Here is a 23,323-nt window from a genome sequence, read left to right on the forward strand (position 1 = left end):
TGTACCCTCCCACCTGGAGTGGTACCCCGAGAAGCTACATTGTTCAGGACACTGATTACAGCTGCCCCCAGGTCAGACAACACCTGAACCTGGCCTCCCCAACCTTGGGGTGCTACCCTTTGGTCAGATGCCCGGCGAACCAGGACATCACGAGGGTGACACATAACTAAGGTGTTGTGTGACAGTCTCACGAGCTCCTGTCCAACTGACAGTGCGTGCAGATCCCCCAGGACAGAAGTGGCGTCACCATGGCCAATCATTGGCGACTCAGCCCTTCTGGCTGGCCTCTGACCCAATGGATCTTCCACTGGGGACTCTTTTCCCCTCTCACCCCTCCATCTGGACTTCTGCACCCTCCCAACTGGAGCGGCACCGCCAGACACTAGAACTACTGGAGCTCTGCTTACAGAGGCTCCACGTTCCCTAGACACTGGGAGATCCTCCTCAAATGGCCTACAAGTACAGCCTAGGCCCCGACCTGATGTTCCCTTAAGAAACCATCCAGGCCCTGAGACTGGGTTTTGGGACCCTTGGGACAGAACCCACACTCATTCCTTCTCCTCTGAGACAGGACATGAGCCCCTTCACCCCTCCCACTACATTGGTACCTAGCTGGGCTGCACTGAATCTCCTCCATCACACAGGACTGGAAGATACCTAAGCAACTCTTGTTGGAATCACTCCCCAATGCCTCTTCAGACCCTCTGGAATCCACCAAAAGGTCTGCCTCCAATGTGAGCTCCCTGGGGTCAGAGAACTCACTCTCCAACAGGTGTTGGCATAGCTCTGGAAAACAGGGACTTACCATATGCTCTCCCACAATTGGATCACACAGCCCCTAGCAGTGTTAACCAAACTATCCTTCACCTCACCATCCAGTGCCTCGCACACGTACTCCACACCACTCTCCTGAGACTGGCAAGACAGTATCTGACTTTCTCTGTCACTCAACCCACACTCTTCTGGGCGGTCTTCACACTCACACACCAGGACTTCAACCATGGGGGAACCCCTCTCCCTGCACCCCTCTTCTAGAGTCAGTAGAGTGTCCCTCCTACCTTTAGGACTATGAACCCCTGTGCCAGTTTCCCGATTACATAGGGCGGAAATGAGCCTCAGCAGGTGGCATTCGAGGAAGTCCTGCAATGCCACAGTGCCAAAAAAGATTCTTGTAAATTTGATCACAGTAGGCATTACTTTAGGACCCCACCACAAGGGCTAAGGGGTCACAGTACCCTTGTTCCTTATTTTTATTTGTCCTCTACAACATGGGGACTGAGTCATAACATGGAAGCTGTTTGATGAATGTTCACTAAACTTTCCAAAATGCTTCACTTGTGTGTTTAGATTGTGCCAGCAACGTTTCGGGGTGATCCGTCAAGCAGGGGCCAAATAAAAGTGGGGGTCCCAAAACAGTAAATCCACATGCATTTTCCATATACGTTTTTAAGAAGCACTACCGCAAAAATGCTGAACATAATTACCTTCAATTTGTCAGGAAGCTAAATGTTGGTCCAGAAAATATGCATTTGTGGTTTGTTGTAAACCCGTTTGGTAGTTTTTGGGGAATTGAAGATCAAAAATCTATGTATATTTGGAAGGTTGAGTTCAAGGGATTCTCACGAGAGTCCCTTGTGCCCATTTCTAAAACATAGAGCGTTCTGGGCTTTTTTTCCCTTGGGCCAATTCATGCACACAGGAAACACACTGATGTAGGAGTCAACGCTTTGACTAGCTGCTTGTAACATGAAGAAAAATGTTGCAGGCAGCCACTCTGCATCCTTGGCCTTCTGGTATTGTGGGTGAGGGGGCAGTCCTAAAGCCCCCCCCCCCCCCTCCCGGTGCAAAAAAATCTTTTTTTTTAAAGGGACTACCACAAGATTGCGACTTTAAAAAAAATAAAAGTGTATTGTCATTTTAATTATAATTCCATTAGACCTCCATGACGGGCTAGCTTGTTATGGTTGTTTCATACTGGCTGTACACCTGCTAGAATACATATAGAGCACAGAAAGGAGTGTTGCAGGGTCTGTGGCATCTCCGGCACTCTGGTGCACGTGCTATGGAACTGCAACAAATCAATTCAATTATGGCAACAGTTTCTTGGGGATTTAGATTCAGTCTTCAAGGCACAAATTCCCTCACATACCCTTTGAAGTCCCTAAGGGGCAAACATATGGCCCTACAATTGGATAAGCACATCAGGCAAACCTCTCTCTTTACGGTTCAGATATGATCCCATATTACTCCACCGGATATGGCATATTTTGGGCATGGAGCGAGTGATGCTAATGGTAGAACACAGATTGGATGCTCTTAATATGATTATTATCACTTGACTTCAACAAGCTGACCTGCTTCAAATACCAAAAACTGTTGCATGTGTCTTCTCCACCCGAGAGTGTGGAGGGAGCTGAATTAAGAGCAGGTCACGTCGTGAACGATAAAGCAGCCGCTACCAAACTGGATATACTATCGTGGGGATGGCGGCCTGGAGGGCCGGAGTGGTTGTACTTTAGGGTGGGTTTGTTGGGCTTATAGTTGTGAGCCAGTCTCCGGGGTATAGGATGCATGGCTATGTATTTTTTTCTCTCATGTGAGTAAACCAATAAAACAGAAGTGATTCATGAAGAGCTATTATCACTTGTAGAAATCATTTCTTGGTTACCTTTCAGGAGTTCATAAATTATTTGACAACTTTAGAATGTTAGGTAAAAAACAGAGAACCAATGCATGGTTTGCTAAACGATTACATTACAGAAATTATATGATGAAAACCATTTCAGTCAAGAAGCAATTTACATTTCGAAAGAAACACAATAACATCCATTTTCATTACCACCACATGTTCTCATATTACAGCAAGTTTAGAATTAAATAATGAATAACACGAGTAAGTGGAGTTTCTGCATGTTTTTCGGTGATGCGAATGGGCGTGTACTTATCATGAAGAGAAGTGATATTACCAAAGCTCTTTGCTTAATACAACCACGGTTACCTCCTCTCCCTCCTCTCCTTTCTGCCTGATTAAGCTAGTCCTTAAAGCGCCGAGACACCTCAGGGTATTTGCGCGCTCAATAAATTGCTTAAAATAAAAAAAAATAAAAAAAAAATAATAATTAAATGCAGAAAGTATATTAAATGCATGCACCCTCTGCAATTACTAAGTGAAGTATTTGGTGTTTTCCATTGCAATAGCTGCCACTGATGAATCATGCAAAAACATTTGAGTGCATTCATTGGGAGCGCGGTAGCTTTAGCTGTCTTGGATATAATATGAAAGGAAACTGTCCCATTGGATGCCAATATTCATAAGATCACAAGCGACATACACCTAGCTATGAATGCCACTGAACATGTGCACATGATAGATTTCCAGAGGGAGGCAGGGAGTTGAATGTATAGCTCATATAGAAATAGTCTTGATGAAGATGCTGGCATATGGGGAGTGGTGTTAGCCAGGGAGTAATTCGACATGTGGAAATGAGAAAAAATCAACATGAATGAATTAGTGGAGGAAGGTAGACTTTCTGTGTAAGGGTGAATGAGGGATAGATCGAAACACAAACATGAGGGGAGGAATACCAATAATGAGTTGTGGGATTCTGGACCGATAAGGCACAGAACACAATTAATAGATAGAGAGGTCTAAGGGCCTAATTTAGAGCTTAGAGGATAGGTTAGTTTGTCATAACCATGAAGGATGTCCCGTTCACCTTATTACAAGTGCTATAGGATATAAGGCACTTGCGAAAAGTAGCTCGAGATATCCATTATGTGTGCGAAAGAGTAACCCATCCGTCTGAACCAGGCCCTAAGTGTGATAATAAAGTAAAGGAAACTAATGTGCAAACGTAATTGAGAAGCATTAAGTATGAGGAGTTCAAAAACAAAGAAAGAAGTAGTTTAATGTAATTAAGTAGCAAAATTCACAATAATTATTTCATTGTTCCATTCAAAAGGAGTTGGGAATGCTTCTGTACATTTTACAAACAACCTGTTGCTATTTAGGGAGCTCTGCTTCTTACTTTTTTACAATACTTAATTGAATATTCACTGATCTAGCCCAAATAGGACAACGCCCAATCCCTGCATTGTTACATGCCGATGACGCAGTGAAAATGGCCCATACCCCACTAGGTTTACAGCGAGCACTAGATGAATTTGTCAAGTTCATGCAGGGTCTTGGTTTAAAAATAAATATTAGTGAATCTTTCATTATGAAGCTCAGGAACAGGCCTTCACACTGTAGAGAAATTTTTAGAGAGGGCTCAAAGACACTTTTTACACCTACATTTTCCTATCGAGGTATTTTATTCAGTGAAGATGGGAGCTGGTCTAATACAATTAAATCAAGGAGGCTCCCATTTGCTGAAAGTACCACAGATCTGCTGGACTTTGCCAGGAAATTCAGCATAAAGCATATGAGGGAAATGTTGCACGTTTTTAACACTAAATGTAGCCCGATTGCCACATACGGGTCTGAGCTTTGGGGTTAGGTTAATGTTGAACTACGACAGCAGGCAGAAAATGCATTTTTGAGGAATCTTCTCGCACTCCCAAAAAGTAGTTCTACCTACGTGTGTCACTCCGAATTGGGAGTCGCATACCTGACCGATATGATTGAGGTCCAGCCAGTTTTACTCTAGCATAAAATCTAGTCCTCGGAACATACTATGCTTAATCGCTCTATAATAGAGGACTGTTCAAGATTTGTGTCTGCATTGAAAATCCCTTGACTCAGATACATGCGTGACTTTCTGGTCGACATAGGCCACTCCAATTTTTTTGACCACCTGGAGCTTAATAGCAGTATGCAAATAAAAGCCCTACAATTAAAATGTTTCCCCTTACTAAAGGATTTTTTCCACACCCTCTGTGTGGAAAAAACTGCTAATTTTGACAAGTTATGATATGCAACCTTACCTAGCTAACATAATTAACCGGCGGGACAAATTTGTTCTGACTAGGTTCCGGCTGGATATTTTTAATCAATTAACAACTTTTCCAAATACTAATAATTGGGCCTCTGATATCCCGCTATGCCCATGTGACAATGTTTCATAGCAAAGCAGTCTACATATTCAGTTTTTTTGCTTTTTTTTCTGCAGAGTTGCGGAAATGTTTTATTAAGCCGTTTTTAAAACAACTTGGATTTGTCTAATGTCACCTACCTTTTACTTATCTGCAAATGATTCAAAGTCTGTACATATGTGTTGTATTGTCACAATATCAATCTGCTGTGATAAGACTTAGGAAGCAGCTGTAGGAATTCTACTGTCTGCTGGGGAGGATTACGCCTGTTTTTATTCATTGTGTTTTTACTTTCTCATTTTAGCGACCTGTTTTTCTATTTTAATGAGATATTTTTAAACTAGAGATTATTTTTAAGCAGCGTTTATGATACACAATGTGTTTTCGGATAAAGCTTACTTTGACTTGACTTGACTTTAAATATTCTTCTATTTTTTACAGATGAGGTCACAAACTCATCTGAAACCAGGTTGACTTTGGAAGATCTTTTCAAAAAAGAATTCTTTGTTCACAATCCTGAGGCTAGATGGATCAGTGGTAAGTGACATGCTGCTTTAGTACTGTGATAATTTGCCATTTGTACATAATACAGACAATGCAAATCCTCTTATGACAATTGTGTTCACCTATTTCGAATTATGCCCACGGGATCACCAACAATATAACAACAGTTGTAATGCTGGTAATAATTGGCTTGAAGTGGCTTTGTGCTTTTTTCTTTCGCTACTCAATTCTCACTTCTTTCTTTGTCATTTGTTGTTTCTCTTGTCTTTCTCCTTCTTCATGGTTTTCCCACTTAAATCTCCCGGATTGTATAACTATTTGATTTGTCAAGCAAGTTATCCATCTATTCATTTAATTGTGTATTGGCCCATTCATTAGTTTCCAATATATCCAAAATACACTGGGACACCATTACTTCTAGCTCCTTTCCTGCTGCTGGTATTTTCTTTCCATTAACAATTAAGTATCTTTGAAGGCTAGATTTGTTTAGCAAATACTTGACATTATAAACATGAAGTAGAACACTAAATCCAGATTTAGTAAAGGATTGTGTTCCCCTTGCATCACACAGGTGACGCAAGGGCAATGCAATCCTTAACCCCTTCAGTGCCTGCCCCATTCCCCGCCCTGTGCCGGCCGTTACATTAGCGGGCGGGGTTTATGACGAGCTGGACTCGTCATGAGCACAGTGCAACCGCGGCCCATGACGAGTCCAGCTCGTCATGGGCACCGAAGAGGTTAAGTCAGATTTACCAAGCCACGCAAAGCCACCTTGCGTGGCACTGCGTTGCTTGGTAAAGCCAGAGTAAGGCAAGGCAATGCAAGCTACTGCCCTGCATTACCCTGCAACGGAAAGGCATTACATGGGTGGAGAGTGGGTGTTCCAATGCAGAAACCCATGTGTTTTTCCACCTTTTTCAGATTTACTAAGATTTACTAAAGGAGCCTGAAAATTGCATGCCTTTCCAATAGAGACACAACAAGAAGAAATATCTTGATCTCTCCTCGTTGTTTTCTCTTTCAGAATGCAGAGTGTCCCTCCCTTCACAAAAACAGTTGTACCTGCAACTTAGTCACTGTTGCAACATTCCACAGGGGTGCCTTCCTTGTCACTAGCACAGCACATAGTGCACTAGCGCAGTAACAAAACAGGAATGTGCCATATCTTAGTATATATGGTGCATTGAAGCCCTCTTCATTGAGGCTGCTCTGATTTTCATTTATTGCAATGCAGAGCAGCATGTTGTCTTTAAGGCAGGACTGGTCGTACCAGACATCAAGTGTTCCCCTTAGAGGCTGAAAGTGTAGGGGCTAGTTTTGTCCCTGGGTGCCAGTTTATCCCTTAGCTGAGAGGCATTGGGCTTTACAAATTGTTTGGGTTAAAAAACTCCAGCTGCAGACTTCCTTTTATATCCAGCAGTTTTCAGGCACAATAAAAATGTAAAAATAACACTGGTGAATAATGTTCCCCTGGAGAAGGATGGGAATTTGCCTAGTGGCAGTTTTGGCTCATATAAATTAGTGCAGAGGGTTAACTTTCCTGCAGCAATGAACATGTGCCATGCAGATCACAGAACAGTATTACATGGGGATAGCTCAGTGAGTTACTACTTTTGTCGTAGAGATTCTTTTGTTACTTGCTGATCATAAGTTGCAATTGTAATATAGCACAGTGAACTGAGAACTGCTATCAAAAAGTTGCATGCAAACTGCATGATTCAGGTTAGAAAGATATGCTTTTTCCCAGCCTTTCATTATCCTAATGTTGCTAAAAAGGGTTTGTTTGGTTATTAATGAATTATTATTAGTAAAGCTAACTCTCACCGCATTGTTACATTTTGAATTCTGAGTTTGTGCTCCTCCAGACCAAGAGCACTTCATAAATGCCTACCAGTATGGATGACATTTGAATCCTATGTCATGTAGTCACCTTGGCCTTATGTAACATTTTCTCTATACTGATTTATACACTTATCTATCATTGTCTGTGTGTGTGTATTTATGTGTGTCTGTTTGTTTGTGTGTGATGTACAGTGCTCCAAAACCCTACAAAACAGTCGTACGTGTTATAAAACAAATAGAATACAATATGAGAAGGACTATGGAGAGATTAGAGGCACTGTAGTAGATTGATAGTGAGATAATCTGCGGAGTGTGAGGTCATTGGGGGTTGGCCAAAAATATTGATGCACCGGGTTCCACCAGCTGCTTTTTGGTGTGGAGAATGCTAACCTCCCTCAAAATGGTCTTTCATTGTATTCTCAGCTTCTTGGCAGTACTTAACACTAAATGTGTGCCCTGATGTTATATTTAAATTAATGTTTAATGCTTGACATCTTATTTTTTATAGTCTCCCTTAGAATGTATGTGGGTATGACTGGGTATAACTCACAATGGAGGGTTACCCTTTCTTCCATGAATCTTGCTTTTGTCCATGAGATGTTGAGTGGCCCAAAGTATATCTCAACCAAGTGTAAGATCTACACCCTGGTAAATCAGTGTGATCAATACATCTAATAGGATATTTTGTTGGGTTCTCACCCAAAGTTACCACCTGTAGCCTGCTTCATCATCGTTCCCATGTCCCACTCACCCATTGTGGGTTAGCGGGCTTGACACATTTGTAAGGCAAGCGCTTAAACTTCTGCTTAGGGAATGTACTTATGGTTAAAATTGCCTGCCGGGTCTAACTAACCTTTTAATCAGTCGGTACTGTGGCAAGGTTAAAAACAATGCAATGTTATAAGGGTATTGTGGCCCCTTACATCTTTGGTCAACATGTTTCAGCTGTTTTAAATGCCCTCTATTTCAATTGGTTTTCTTCAGGGCTGTTTTTGTGATTATCCCTTTATCTTATGGTTGCTTTTTGCACCTAAACGTATTCCAAGCTTTCTTACAATAATGCAGTAGAAAACATGCACACAACTTATACAGACAGTAGGGTAGGACCCTTTTCTTTGTAATGGTCTGTAATGGACTCCATTTCAGTTACACTTTATAAGGTTATCGAGTGGAACTGTCCTTGTAGCCACACGTTCGTCAAAGGACTGCATCCGCATACTCATCTAGTTTGCTTCCCGTTACCCTGGATGTTCCTACCCAGTCATATGCTTCTCACTCCTCCAAGTGTTGAAATATGACGGGTATTGTGGTGCACTGTAAGGTCATCATTTGCTATGTTTTAAAAACAAATACAATTGAATATATGAGGAAAAATGTGTTGTAGAATTCACAATTTTTGCCGTTTGTCACAACTTTTTTAAGGCTAACACCTAGCCAAACCCCTTTTGTAGTGTTCAGTCTTGCCCTTGGAGGCCTGCTTGCTATGCACCCTATGAGGCTGGCCTGTCAAAATTTGCCAGGGTTGCTTTGGATTCCCAGTCTGGTCCTTGTTGTCTTGCTACTTTGCGCTGTGTCAAATGTTGGTAAATTTGGCCCTCAGTGAGGGAAACTTATTACTACACAACTTCAAATTTCAAAGTTAAAATCCGTACTAAGTGCAGAAAGATCACTTTGGTTCCAACACACTCAGTTGGTGGGTGGCTCCACACATGTAGTCAAATTAAGAAACCATCCTGCACCAATTTTGTTTTATTTTATCTTGCTAAGTTCCATTCTAACAGTGTTCTATGGTCTTAATTTGCATGTAGCCATGTAACCATGTGTAAGTAAATCTTACCTCAATATGCAGCGGATAAGGAGGAGAGCAAGCAGAGTCAATGAGGGTCAGAAACTAGGAGAAAATCTCAAAGTTTGCATTCAAGAACAAAAAAGTTGCTACTGCCAGAAGTTGATCCATGAAAACACGGGACACAGAATAGACCCGCAGACAGTTGTGGTTACTATTAATGGGCTGAGTGGCTGCACCCTTCTAATTTCATAGTGTTAAGGATGGTAATTACAAAAAGCATTTTTCATTATCAAAAATAAAATGCATGCTGTGCAGAGCTGCCTTGCTTTAACAGACGTCAGGCAGCCTGGCAGATTTACTTAGGCACATGCAATGGTGCGCATGTGCCACTTACGTCATGGTTTTGGAACATTAAATTGTATTGCTGTATTTTGGGGTCCCAGGGACCACCCAGTAATGATGCAATAATGCGTCACATTTTGAAGCAGCCCCTGACGTGTGCAGTATCAGCCCTGTAGTTTCCAGGCCGCTTGTCAATCATTCAGAGCTGCCTCATACAACGCCTCCTTTTCCTAAGTGTCACACAGTGACGAGTTTGGAATGGGAGGCGTTACAGACTTTTGCAAGAGGCCTTGCAGGCCATTAGAGACCTGCGATGCTAGGCCAGGTCACAAGCTGCTTCAATCTGGCAAAAAATCTGGCCTCCATCGACACCGGCCAGATGAAGCAGAGGACATTTCAGGACAAGACTGCTGGGTACCTTAACATCCCTTCTCTTTACCTTTCTGCTTGCTTTTCTTTCTTCCTTTCTCTGCTCATTTGAAATCCTTCACACCACAGTTCACCCCTCCATTACTACCTCTGTCCCTCCTTTGCTCTCTCCATTCTCCTTCATTTTCTATTTTATCACTTGCTTTCTGTTTTCGAGGCAGAGCAGCAGGCAACAAGTCAGTCATTTGGCAATGGCAGCATTTTCAATTCTGAACAGCAGAGAAGAAACAGATGATTTATTCAGCACTTACTTCTGTGTCTACAAAACAAGTTGCCTAATTAAATTAGGAAACTTTATTTCCACACATTGAATGTAAGTCCGTATTCAATGTTTCAGAAATGTAGTTATTTATCACAGGCGCATGTTTTACATGTTGCCTAATTAGACTGTTTTTCAGAAGTATCAGATTTGTTTCTTCTCTATGCAGCAGAATTTAGAATGCTGCCTGGCTGGTAGCATGACCACTGCTCTGTGCTGAGAAGCCAAGGATTGAATGTCCACATAGTCTTCACAGATAATACCTTTTTTGAGCCACTGACAGACATTGTGAGAAATGTGCACTGCCTGCAGCCTGAACTCCAGAGTTCTCTGTCCTGGCCCATTATAAAAACATGGAGATGACTCAGCCTGAATTATGCACAAAGAAACAGCATCTTGAAAAAGGCTAACACTTTCAGCAAATGCAGATTAAGTAAAACATAAATTATAAACAGGAACTAAATCACTGACATGAAAAGCCGTAACATTGTATTCATTATTTGATCAGAAATTGATTAGTATTTTTTGCCTGTTAAGTTAAGAAGATAAATATAGGGCCCAACAGAGATTCATTTCAATCTCTGTTTTTAATTACCCAGCCCACTTTTAAATTCTGCTGTGTGGCCACCACCAGAAGTGATGGATACAAAGGCATATGGAGACCACGGTTTTTCCAATTCATAACACTGGTGTTGCATGCATTTTGTGCCATGAGATATGTTAGGAAACAATGGAAACATGTTTATGAATATTGTGTTTGGTTTCCTAAAGAAGTGGGAGTTAATTTCTGTTTTAGATCCAAAAATGTGCAGTGCTGCCCTTATATCTGTAACCTACCTTCTATCTCTATGTTTGCCAATGTCTGGAAGTGTTGACCAATTTGATAATTCCCAAATGTTCAGTTTGTGTCGAGAGTAACAGTTGGTGTTTCATTATCACATACTACTGTCACTATTGCTCATAATGTACAGAAATCACAACTTTGCAAGGCCCATGTTTAATCCCTGTAGCGTAAGTTGTATAATCAAATACTATTGTGAATGCTTGTCTTGCTTTTGACTTTAATTGTCTTAGTATTAATACTCATAGGAAGTCTGACAGTCAGATCAAAACCTCCATTAGACTGCGCACCTATGATTAAACCTGCCACAAAATTACCAGTCTCTCAAAAAACTGCCTGAGAATGTCCATAGTACTGCTCCCTACCCAACTCTGAGATAATCTATCCTAAAGTTCATCTTTGCATACTTCTGTAAACAGGCCCAACATCAAAAGTGCACCTATTAACCAGTCCTACTTTTTAGGTCTCGCTGAGCCCAGCGCATGCGCTGGCTCGGAGAGACATTTTGTATGTGAGATTTTTCAGTGCTGCTGGCTGGCCTAGCGCTTGCGTGCACGTGAGCGTGCACGCGTGCAGCCTCCATGCGCTAGGCCTGCCAGCAGCACTCATGAACGCCTTTCTGCGTCATCGTGATCACTTTCGCTTTCACAGCGATCGTGATCGAGATGACTTTCGTGGCCAATGCTTGTTTATCTTCTGTCTTGCCTTCATTCTCTTCCACCTACTCTTCAATTACCTCTCTTCCCCCTCTAACCTCTATTGATTTCTTCCTTCTCCGGACCCTTTTACTCTTTCCTTTCTTTCTTTATTTCCTTGCTCCTCTTTTTAACTCATTGTAGCTCCTCCTGCTTTGAAAGCAGCCCCCAGCATAAACCACATGGGGTAAATGGCAGAATTACCCGTCCGGCTTTGGGTGCTGTTCTGATTTAGAGCACTTTTACTCCTTGCAATACACATGCTGTTTTGTTGTGAGTGGGTCACTGCATCTAAACTCGACTCAGCGCGCACTGCTCCTGGCGGCAAGTATATATAGCAATAGTATAGCAAGCGCTGTAAAGGACAGCCCTTATTATTAACTGATGACGCTCAATTTTCTGAACTCTCTGCGGTGAACATTTAATTCACTGAGCTATCGTGACGGAATAGTGTTTATGTCAGTAATAACTAGTCCTAACTAGTCCTCTCTCTCCCTCTTGTTAAACGCAGTAATAACCACAGCACATCCTTTATTTATATTATTGCTACTGTAATTGCTGGTGTTAGTGCAAGTATTATTGTTTAATATCGCCACATGAAGCATTTGTTCAAGGCGCTAGACAGAGAAGACATATTGTCGCCAGTCATTTGCCCGCCGCATCCTCCTCTTTGTGCCTGTAACACTAGGAGAGATGGAATATGTGCCTGTAACTTTTTTTTTTCTGCAAAGCGCATTTATCTAAATAAGATGTGCTTTCAAATAAATGCCACCTCTGGTGTTTAGAGCACACCGGTTTATAGGGAGGTGGAGCCACCACAGTACTGACTGACCCGTCTGAGGAGAGCCCCTCCGGGTACCCCGCCACCAGCATACTAACATCCTGAGCCCTCTGTACTGTGACAGGCCCGCACATCGCTCGCACAGTACCTTTAAGAATAAAATGCCCCAAACGTTTAAAATTAAAAAAGCTCAAACGTCCCGTTAAACACAAGCACCAGCTGCACTTTTAATGTAAAAATATTTCCAAACACCAACAATGCAGGATTTTCCGTTTAGAAAATAAACGTCTTTTCAATTACACCGGCTGTACTTTATATTTAAATATAAACGGAATTTCAAACACGAACATCGATGCAATTTTAAATACAAAACGTGTATGCTTTCAAATAAAAAGAATACTTTTGTGTTTTAAAAAATCAAATGAAAAAATGCCGGTACTTCAAGGTATAAATGCCAGAATTTTTTTATCAAAACCTACCACCACTTCCAAACTTATGAAAAGCAGCACAGCGCTTAGAAACATACGCTGTGTTTATAAGGGTTGCACAAAGGACACGTTGTTGCTTCTGTGAACAAACAACTTTTTGTGAGTGGGCCGCCGCATCTAAACTCGATTTAGCGCGCACTGCTCCTGGCGGCGCAATAAAGCGCATAGAAAGCCTGTAACACGGAGGTAGGCGCATAACTTCCTGGACGGGTTTCCTCGCACATCATGTACTGCATTCTGACAACTGTATACTTGTTTCCCTGACTGTCAACATATTTTTTCTAGCGCTCTGACTGCGCCTCTTACTATTTTTATGGGGTTTCTTTACTTTAATCCTGTTTTTTTCAGAAGATATGGATGGAGTGCTTTCCAGAAGGCACCAATTCAAGCATTCATACCCCTCACTTTATTTGAGTTTAATTTGTTTTATGCTGGATTGTTGTAAAGCGCTACTAACCACTCCACAGTGGCCGCAGGGCACATTTATCTCTTAGTTTCATCTCTCTCTTCATTTCTACCCTCTTTGGCTCCTGCCTCGTCCACCTTACATCCTCCCCCCTCCATTATTTTCGTGAGCACACTTCAAATACTTTCCCCCCTTTTATCTGTCTATTAAATCCTTTAGTTTAATACTTTATTTATGTATGTATGGTTTTGTATAACACCTACTTGGATTTTGGACATTTTGCAATTGGGACTGAGTAGGGCATCCACCCCTTAGTCGGAAGGCCTAGTATTAAAGAATGTTTGTGGTGTGATACCAGCTTGTGTGATAGAGGTAGCCAATAGGTCTTGCTTTTCGGACCTTATAAGTATTTAGTTATGCAGAATAATATCCCTGGTGCAACAACGTCAACCGTTGCATGACTAAACACTTATAAGGTCCCAAAGGCGAGACCTATTGGCTATGCCAATGCTTGTTCAGATAGCGATGTAAAAGTGATAGGATATGTAGTTTCACTTTATTATAAGTAAGGGTGTGAAACCATTTGTCATGGAAATAGTGCTGAACACTGCACCAAAATGTGATGAGGGGGCCTTGAGTCTCCCATATCTCACAGATATTCATTGACCATGGGCTAAATGGGGCCACTTGAAGAGTTGGGGCCCCCTGCACTACAGGGGCTTCAGTGGCCTGCGTTATGTCCCTGGCTTGTTCCCAAACCTTTGGCAAATACTTCAACCAGAGTCTCTCCTTCAAACATCAGACATTAGGTATTACAAAACATACCAGTTTTCAGCCTATGAAACTGACTAGAGTTTTTACACACATCAAGGCAAATATCATACTGAATTTATGAGCACACTCATTCGCTACAGGTTTTACTATTGTGTTAGTGGGGCAACAATGAAAGATACCCAGAAGCTCCTGCAAATCCTACATGATGCCACAGAACACAGAATATCAGATCATATCCAGTGGCAGCTAATAGTGAATGGGGACGGAGGGGGAAGACGACGATAGAGGGGTTTAATTATTTTTTTTTTTAACACATTTACCTTTTCTCCGCCGACTGCATCACTCCTCCGCCATACTGCTCTTCCAGACTCCAGTCTGTAAGAGCTGCAGAAGCTCCCGGGCACACAGGCTCCCCTGAGCCATTCGCAATGCTGCAATGCAGCGTTGTGATTGGTCTGAGCGCTGTGGATCGGCACTCAGATCAGGACGGGGAGCCTGTGCATATTTCCAACCAGGCTGTCCATTACATCCTGGTAGGGATTATGCAAGGTGCGCATGACTGCTTGGCTAGTCAAAACAGCTGGCCAAACAGTCGTGTGCACTTAGTATACATAGTCCACTCCTCCTCCCACTCCAGCCAGCAGAAACTAAAAATTAAACAATAATAACCTTGTTATTATCATTTTATTTGACCCCTTTTCACTGCTTTAAAAGCAGTGGGGTGACCCTCCTCCACCTTAGTGGAGGATCCACCACTGATCATATCACCACATGCATGAAAAGGTTCCACTGGCTCAAAGTGGAGCGAACAATCACACTAAAAGTTATGTGCACTCTTTATAAAAGTCTAGAATAAGTGCAAATCTTAAACTTCAGTATATTTATGGATATTGGATAATTTGTGGGGGCTCCAATTGAATTTTCCAATTGATAGAGGACATGGTGGGGAGCTGAAATCGGTAATTATGATCTGAATTTTGACTCCATTTAGCCTTAGTCTGTTGTTGAGCATTCAGCAGAGTAGTGAACTTAGCTGCTGGAAAGCACTGAAGGTGATTTCTGAAGAAATTCTCTGAGGGGAGTATGGAGTTTTTGTCAGTTCTGAATAAAATCAGGATATTGCTGATATAGGAATATGATTTGAGGCTGAATGAGTCTATGAGTCTATAAAGAACGGTAAGGTGCATCTTTTTGTCTATTTTTCTATAGTTCATTCTCTCTGTCTAAATTGTTGTATCTCATGTTCTTTGTGTGTAACACACATCATAACTCTCAACCCAGCAAACATAATCAAATATTATTTAGCTTTTTACATAAAATATACAACATAGTATTCTAACACACGTGTTAATGATGTATTCTTAGCATAATAGATACATTATTGCTTACTTTAAAAATTAACAATGAAAGGGCCCCGAGAGTTGAAACCGTACAGAATGTGAATAAAATCATCCATCAGTAGAAAAAACTAATTCAAAAAGAATTCTGAGCCCTTAGAAAAGGGTTTACTAAAATTATAGAATGCTCACATTAAGAAAAACAGACCAGCCCAAAATTTCATTTGAGATTTGAAAGTTTCAATTCTAACTACAACAATATTATTTAAAAAAGAAGGGTTCTTGGTATATTGAATAAAGCTAATATTCTTGTGTCACCCACACTCCAAACTTATAGGGTCTAGTCTCCATATATAAATATATACAACCCAATAGCTAGGCAACACCCTGCAGAGGTTCGAATGGAGGACATTGAAATACTTAAAGTTATTGATGAAGTTTCACAAAAAATGTATCATGCCCATAATGGTACACATTATTTAAAGACATTTTGCTTCAAACTCTTGGTGAACTCTTTGAGAAGTTTTTCAAATGTATGTATTATGTGGTATTAATGTCTAGGAACAAAGCATGGCCCCTTGTTTTTCCCCTCAATTCTGAAATATGTGTAAAAACCTGTTTCTTCTGGTTGAAGTTCACCCTGAAAAATGGAGTTAGCCATATTGAACTTGGCAACATCCCCCAAAACATATCAAACATTGCTTACAGAGTTTTTCAAGGGTTAGCAGTCCATCAACATGGTTTCCCATACCTAAAACAATGCTTTAAGTCATGCAATAATTGCTATCAGATACATGCTGGTAACGATTCACTCCTCCAGACACTACAGGACTGGAAGATTGCTAGCTAATTGGAATCTATTTATCAATCATTTAGTGCTTGATGTGCTCTTCCACCAGACATCTAAGATAAATATCCTGTTTCTGGTCCGCCTCAGTGTTCATTCCCTCCAATGTTCAATGAAGTTCTCTCCAATTCAATACCCATGGTCTTAACCCATGCAGAAATCAAGTCTGTGAAAAAATATTGATCAATACTTGCAACTATATTATGGAGTCTTTGCACTCATGTCTCTCCCCAGAGGAATGCCTGATCCTCTCAGTGCAGATCACAGCAATGCCACCTATGCATGTCTACCTGAGGGGGAAATGTGTTAAAAACAGCATGCTACCAAATTCATTCTCAATCTGCAGCTATTTGACCATGTCACCTCACTCCCATGTAGAGTATCAAGGAGTGCTCTCTACAAAAGAGTTTCCCAAACTGCGGTTCAGTGTAGGATAGTAGGATCTGCTTCTTATGGTTACCCCCACTTTTTGCTTCATGTGATACTGTTTTTGACTAATCTGACTGATATCCTGCTAATCAGGATCCCAGTCTATCTGCTTTCTCCCTAAACTGTTATGTTGTGTGCTTAGGTACACTCCTGATTGGATACTGGGGTACCCTGGTCAGTCGATAGTATATGGTACCCATGTAATGAGGGCATAAGTACCCCAGAGGCCTCCCATGGGCTGAAGCATGTATTATGCCACCCATGAGAGGCCCTGCAAAATGGAACCTAAAGGCCTCCCATTGCACCCTGTGTAAGTTGGTGCATGCACCACTTACTATATCTAAGGGTCACTACACTTACAACCTACAAGTCACCCCTACAGCAGGCCTTGAGAATCCTGAGGCAGGTTGCTTGGTTCTAAGTGGGAGGGTGCTATTGCATGTGCAACGCACCCCTGCAGCCTACGGAGTCAATTCTCCCGGAATGTTAGTGCTGCAGCCAATTACGACATATAGAATGGCAATATACGACCGCGTGATGACCAGCTCTAAAACCGCTGAAAGTAACCCTATCGTGTTTGGTGTCAAACATTGTGGAATCATATCTCCCACACAGCTAACCGCTGTGGGACGTATGATTCCGCCCCTCAGAAACAAGCTTTGTGATGTCCCTGGTGTTCCCGGTACCAGCCTTCTTCTCCAAGGCAGCCCGAAATGGTTGCTGCCGACCAGAGACACATTTCTGCCCTCCTGCTGCTGAGCCAAGCTCGCGCAGTGGAAGGCAGAACAATAGACATTCCATCACAGGGAGGTGTGACCACCTCCCAGACAGGATTTAGTGTATTAGGCCGGGTTGGGTGCGCTTGTCTGCAACCAGAAGTCTGCATGAGGGGCATATCTGGTATCCCTGTGCATAGTCCAGTTTTGTTGGCTCCTGCTCTGGCATGAAACTGGACAAAGGACATGGGAGTAACCTCCCCACTGTCCAGACCCTTCCCTGGGAGGGTCCCTTGAATCTGTCCAACCCTCTCCCGTGGGTACAAAAGGGCTTTCCTGGCTTTAGGACCCTAGATTCGAGGGGGCCAAGATTCTAATCAAGAAACCACTGACTTTCGATCCTCTGGACACTCTGGACTTTACTGGACTTCGTTTGGGCCCGACTTTCTCTCCCTTTCAGTCTGAAGCATCGTCTGTGCCCGTGCACCATACAGGCTCCATGCAGGACCTGTGGAGCATCAAGGACAGCTGAAGATATCTCCCTTGGAGTGAAGGAGTCACTCCCCTGCAACTGCAGGCACCACATCATGTCTGACTGGTGTGCTGCTCCTGAGCTCTTCCAGACTCCAAAGGCTTCAGCAACACAGGAGGTGGGTTTCTATGTCCCTCGAGGTCCGATCTGCCCTTTCATCAAGTTTGAGGTCAGAATCCCTCATGGGGGTTGCAATACCTTTACCCCTGTGCATCGCGTTCATTTTCAAGTGTATATGCTTGTTCGTGTTACCAGAACAAGTGCAGTGGACTCCAAGTAGCCCCAACCTTTCGCACTATTTCCTACAAAGAACTCCGGCCTCCTCACACTGAGTGCTCCGTGGGCTGTTGCTTTGTGAAACTGCTTGAGGTCCTCTCGCGACTCCTTTGCCTCCGGCCTGTGGGTCCCCTTGAGGGTCTAAAGAAAGTGGCCCTTAGGGGCCACCCGGGTTACTTACAACCACCTGCTATGCCTTACTAAGTAATGACGAGTCGGTCAGACAGTAGAGAATACAAACAGGTTTTATTAGCAATACTCTGCAGAGGAGTCCAATCTGACCTGCACCCTAAGATGTCTGCCGAGGAACTGACCCCCCAACAGCCCACAATGCATAATCACTCTTCCCAGCAGCGTCCAACCTTGCCCACAGTGGAAAGTTACCGGCCTCGGCCGAACATGAACATAGGAGGCACAGAAGGATGGGCTGCCACCTGCCAGATGGGTACATGCTATCTGTAACTCAAGGTTACCACACTGAGTCTCAGCGACTCCTAACGTGGGAGCAGAACTTACACTCGGGTAGGTATGTGAAGGCATAATGGCCTATTCATTAGTAAGCCGGGAAGCAGCCTTGAACAGAAGAGAAAATAATAACGAAATACAGTGTTCTGCTGAGGTAAGCAATACGAATAATGAGGCCTAGTTCAGGCACATCCTAGGTAAACTAATAGGGATTACATAATACAAAATGGAGTCGCACTCGCTAACTAAAGCTTGCACATTACAGGGATAATGCAGTGGGTTGCATAACGTGAATACAAATGGTGTCTATGTAGTCACATACTGCTAACCTAATATAACATGAAACGAGTGCATAGCAGGAATGGAGTTTTCAAACCTAACAGGTCAACACTGCTTTTCTTGGTCTCCTCTGGTTGCTCCAGGCTTGCCCTGACTGTCCTGTGTCTGATGAGTCTCATTGACCTTTCTGGTCCGAATCGTAACCTTTCTTGACCTTCTTCACTGGTTGCCATTGCCAAGGCTTGTTGGTGCTCCCGTCAGACACCGACCCCTCAGCACTCGACATCCTTTGTGGGATGGCTCATATCCGGCTCCTGGTCCCTGTGGCTACAGAGTCAAGAAAACATCAATGCACCTGAAGCACTCCTGAGTGACCCAGACACTGTCCCCTCTGCTTTCAGGTACTCTTCACCAAGAATGCACCTTTGCATTCCAACAGACACTTTTCTTCTTCCCAGTAGTGGCTTTTCTTCGAAGTCCTCCATAGATATCGACTGCGCTTTCTAACACCACTTCAGACCTTTGCATCCGGCTTCTCTGGGATAGGTAACTCTGGTACTACGGTATCAATGGGTGGGGTGGCTGTCTAACCTCCTAACTTCCACAGGGTTTCTTCGAAGTCCACTGCAAGGGTCCTTAAACTTTGAAACTTCAACTGCGACTTCACCATAGAATTTTACAGAGCATGCGGTGATGTTCCCACACTGCACCCGTACTCCGTGGGGTCCCTACTTACTCATCTTGGGTAGTTCCTTGGTGTCACAGCGATTCTACATCCTCTAGACAGTGTCTTGACTCGTATCGTGGTTCTTATACCACTATTTTAGTATGTGGTATGGTCTCCCCCTGGAGCTCACTGTGTATTAATGCTATTTACTATTGTTTCTATGCTACAATATTGTGTGCTTTGTGATTATCTGTGTGAAGTTACTAAGCCTACTGTTATGCAACATCAGTTAAGGTTCACCTCCCTGGGCATGGAACCTTATCTACATTTTGTACCAAGTGGCTTTGATAGATTGCTCCTGATTAGATTCGGATTGGGTACTATTCACAGACTAGTGACTATACCCAAAATGAATGATTGGTCAAGACTCCTTCCCCCTGCCCCTGTGACACCCACTCCGAGCAGTCTACTATCCACCTAACTCTTTTTTGCAAGCTTTTTTAAGAGTTAAGGAAAGTCTGGCTACTGCCTCTTTTAAGACAGCAAGGCCTTAGGCAATGCCGTCCAGCGCTTATTCGCCTACAACTATTAGATAATGAACATGTGGCTTGGAGGGTATCAAAGTTCTTGAAAAAGGTCCTTCAGCAAAGGAAAAGTATGGTATTTGAGGTACTGTCGGACATTTTTAACGAGGAGAAGTGGGATCTGATATGTGTACCTATTTTATAAAGTGTAAATTTTAATGTTTTGCGAACTTGCAATTTTAGTGCTGTTTTAGTCTAGGAATTTTAATAATTTAAATGTCATTCTATTTGTATATTTTTTGTGCTTTTATGACTGTCATTATCATGGTCAGATAAAGCTTTTTGATTGATTGATTGATTGATTATCTGTGTGTAGCAGATAATGTGTCGTACTAGAGAGTGTTATATTAATAAGTACATATTTTTATAACTACTGAGTGGCTCTCTTTTCTTTTAACCAATACTATAAGGTTGCATTCCGGTAAAACAAGCTGCTTAACATTCCTTCAAGACTAGGCCTGATGGCTGCTATCCACAGCTACCACTTGGATAGCTTTCTAAGAATATCTTTGACCTCTTAAATCACCATAAGGGTTGTTTGGACTGGTACAGGGTGCCCACTTTAATTAGTGGACAGCATATTCCATGCCAACTTTTCACAGTCAGTGAATCACAAGTTGATATTTTGTGTGTCGCCAAGGTCCAGGCAATAAGTAAAGATGCCTTGGAAGTATGAAAAGAAAGCAGGGGGATGTAATTTGTTCCTAGCACCCAACAAAATGTATATACCTTTAAAGGATCTGTACATATTACGCAGTTAGGAATGCACAATAAACCATTTTTTTTTGCAATTGTGAAGTGTAATGGAAACAAAGATTTTAGTAGGATCAGAACAAACTAAGCTTATTTACATGGTGATGCACAATTAAATATTATCAAAAACCCGATTTCCACTCATTATCATTTATGAATAGTATAGTTTTATCTATAAAAGTGTTTGTCTAGGAAAATTTTGTGACCATCAAATGGAAAATATGCTTTCTGTATATAAGAATACACTACCACAAAATTCCATTATTCATTCAAAAAAGCCTGCCTCATGTCCAATAAAGCTAGATGGGTCACAAACGTTTGTCATACTAAATAGTGGGTCACAGTTCTAAAACATTTGGGAAGAATTTGCTAGACTGTTTAACTACGTTGTTCTGACCTAACCAGCAATCCAGTTGTCTATGCTCAGCCTCCCTGAATGTTTTTGCCATGCAAAGATCTCAATGCAGGATACTGTCATTCTCCATTTTCATTCTTGAGAACACCATCCCCAATCACTTCTTATCTAAAAGAATGACCTGAGATTTACAAATTTGTGGATAACTTCTCCTTCCTGAATTGCTTTGAAGCAGTGATAAGGCAGCAGGAGAAATGCTGTTTTTGTAATCATGATATCTTTCAAATGCTAATGATGGGTTTGTTCTGCTCAAATTGTTGTACTTTATATGATGTTTTAAAATTCAAAACTCACTACTGCATTTGTTGTGCACACATCTGAGAACATAGCAGCAACTTTTACTGAAGCCCAATTCATTGAAGGCAGTGTAAATTTGACTCCAGCTTTTTGTTTGATTTGGCCAAATATATCTTTACACATGGCCTCAGTTATTTGTGTGATGTAACACTATCAACGTAATGTAGTGCACCTGAACAGCTACAGAAGGATCATTTACTGTGTAATCTCAACATTTACATGATTGTGCATATTAACCTTTTCCCTTAAGTAACATCGAATTGCAGTTCTCTTGTATATCTGCATTTGTGTGGTTTGAATAATACTGCTGACTCTTATATGTTTATTCAAGTACTCATTTGAATAATACTCTGTGTTTATTTTATAACTAAAAATGTATCCATTTAAATAGTACTCTACATCTATATTATAACCGTATATGTATCTGTAATAAAGCATTTGAATATGCATTGAGATGAGTGCCACACTAACCTGACCAAAGACCTTAAGCATTTGGATTTCTTAATGTTTAACTTTCAACCTGAGTGTTTGCTTTGGATGCAATGTTTATCTCTCCTTTGCAGGTGCAGTTGTGTGATCTTATGAATACAGAAGGTACATTGTGAAAGAGAGATAGTGAGGTTCGGAAGGAATAATTTTGGTAAGGATTAGAAGCCTTAATGAATAAAGGAAGGAATACTGTCCGTGTGGAATAGAATGATGGGAGGAATCCATGGACGTTCTGATGTGTCGACCAGCGGAACAGAGTTTCAATTTTAGTTGCCACGTTTTGCTGTTTTAAGGTGGAAAATCATGAGTCATGTAACATGGGATTCTCAAAGGTTCTTTCTGTGGGTATAATTGATGATCACACTTCAGTTTATTCAGACTCCTGTTAGACTTAGAGAGGTTAAGACATTTCAGCTATGTGGCTTCATGCTATGCAATAGTCTTTCCTTTTAGAGAACTTCTACAGAGGTTCTGCTATGCTGACTCCTTTCTCCTTTAATGGATTAAGGTTTCCTCCTCCAGTATAATTTAGAGTAGATTTAGATTAGGAGATTTAGATTTTCTACATGCATAAAAGGCAAGAGGACTGAAAATCACATACTGATCATCAAATCCTCTTTTTAATGTTCTGCATAGCGAGTACGGAATTTCTTTTATGTTTTATGCTGCTAATGCTAAATTTCATTAGACGTGTTTGCCTGCGTGTAGTAATCCTGTATTGTTTCAATACATTCCTGATACTTGTGTATAGCAGTTTCGCATTGAATTTGTAATAAATCCTTAGTTAATCCCATCTTCCGACTCAGACTTTTACTGTGTGGGCAATTGGGTTACACTGTAATTGTTAAACTGTAGTAGATCCTAACTCCGTTTATTCCTCAGGCACCTAGAAAGTTCCTTTGCGTTGGCAGCAGTGTGTGGTGTCTGGGTACATAAAACACTTCTATTTGATATTTAACTCCACTAACACCTAACTGCAGCCAGATGAGGTATGTGAATATGAACTAATGATACTTTCATTTTTGGTTGAAAGGATCATAATGTCCAAGGAGA

The 23,323-nt window shown here is 41.8% G+C and overlaps 1 protein-coding gene across 1 annotated transcript in view; it reads left to right on the forward strand.

The window, feature by feature from the left end:
• Window positions 1–23,323, forward strand: part of DPP10 (dipeptidyl peptidase like 10) — a 1,675,128-nt gene that overhangs the window by 526,794 nt on the left and 1,125,011 nt on the right. Inside the window, exon 3 of the mRNA XM_085647459.1 lies at window positions 5,476–5,571. Coding sequence (XP_085503585.1) covers window positions 5,476–5,571 — 96 coding nt within the window. The remainder of the gene's footprint in view (window positions 1–5,475; window positions 5,572–23,323) is intronic.

This window comes from Triturus cristatus, chromosome 3_2 (assembly GCF_964204655.1).
Source record: "Triturus cristatus chromosome 3_2, aTriCri1.1, whole genome shotgun sequence".
Classification (NCBI taxonomy): Eukaryota; Metazoa; Chordata; class Amphibia; order Caudata; family Salamandridae; genus Triturus; species Triturus cristatus.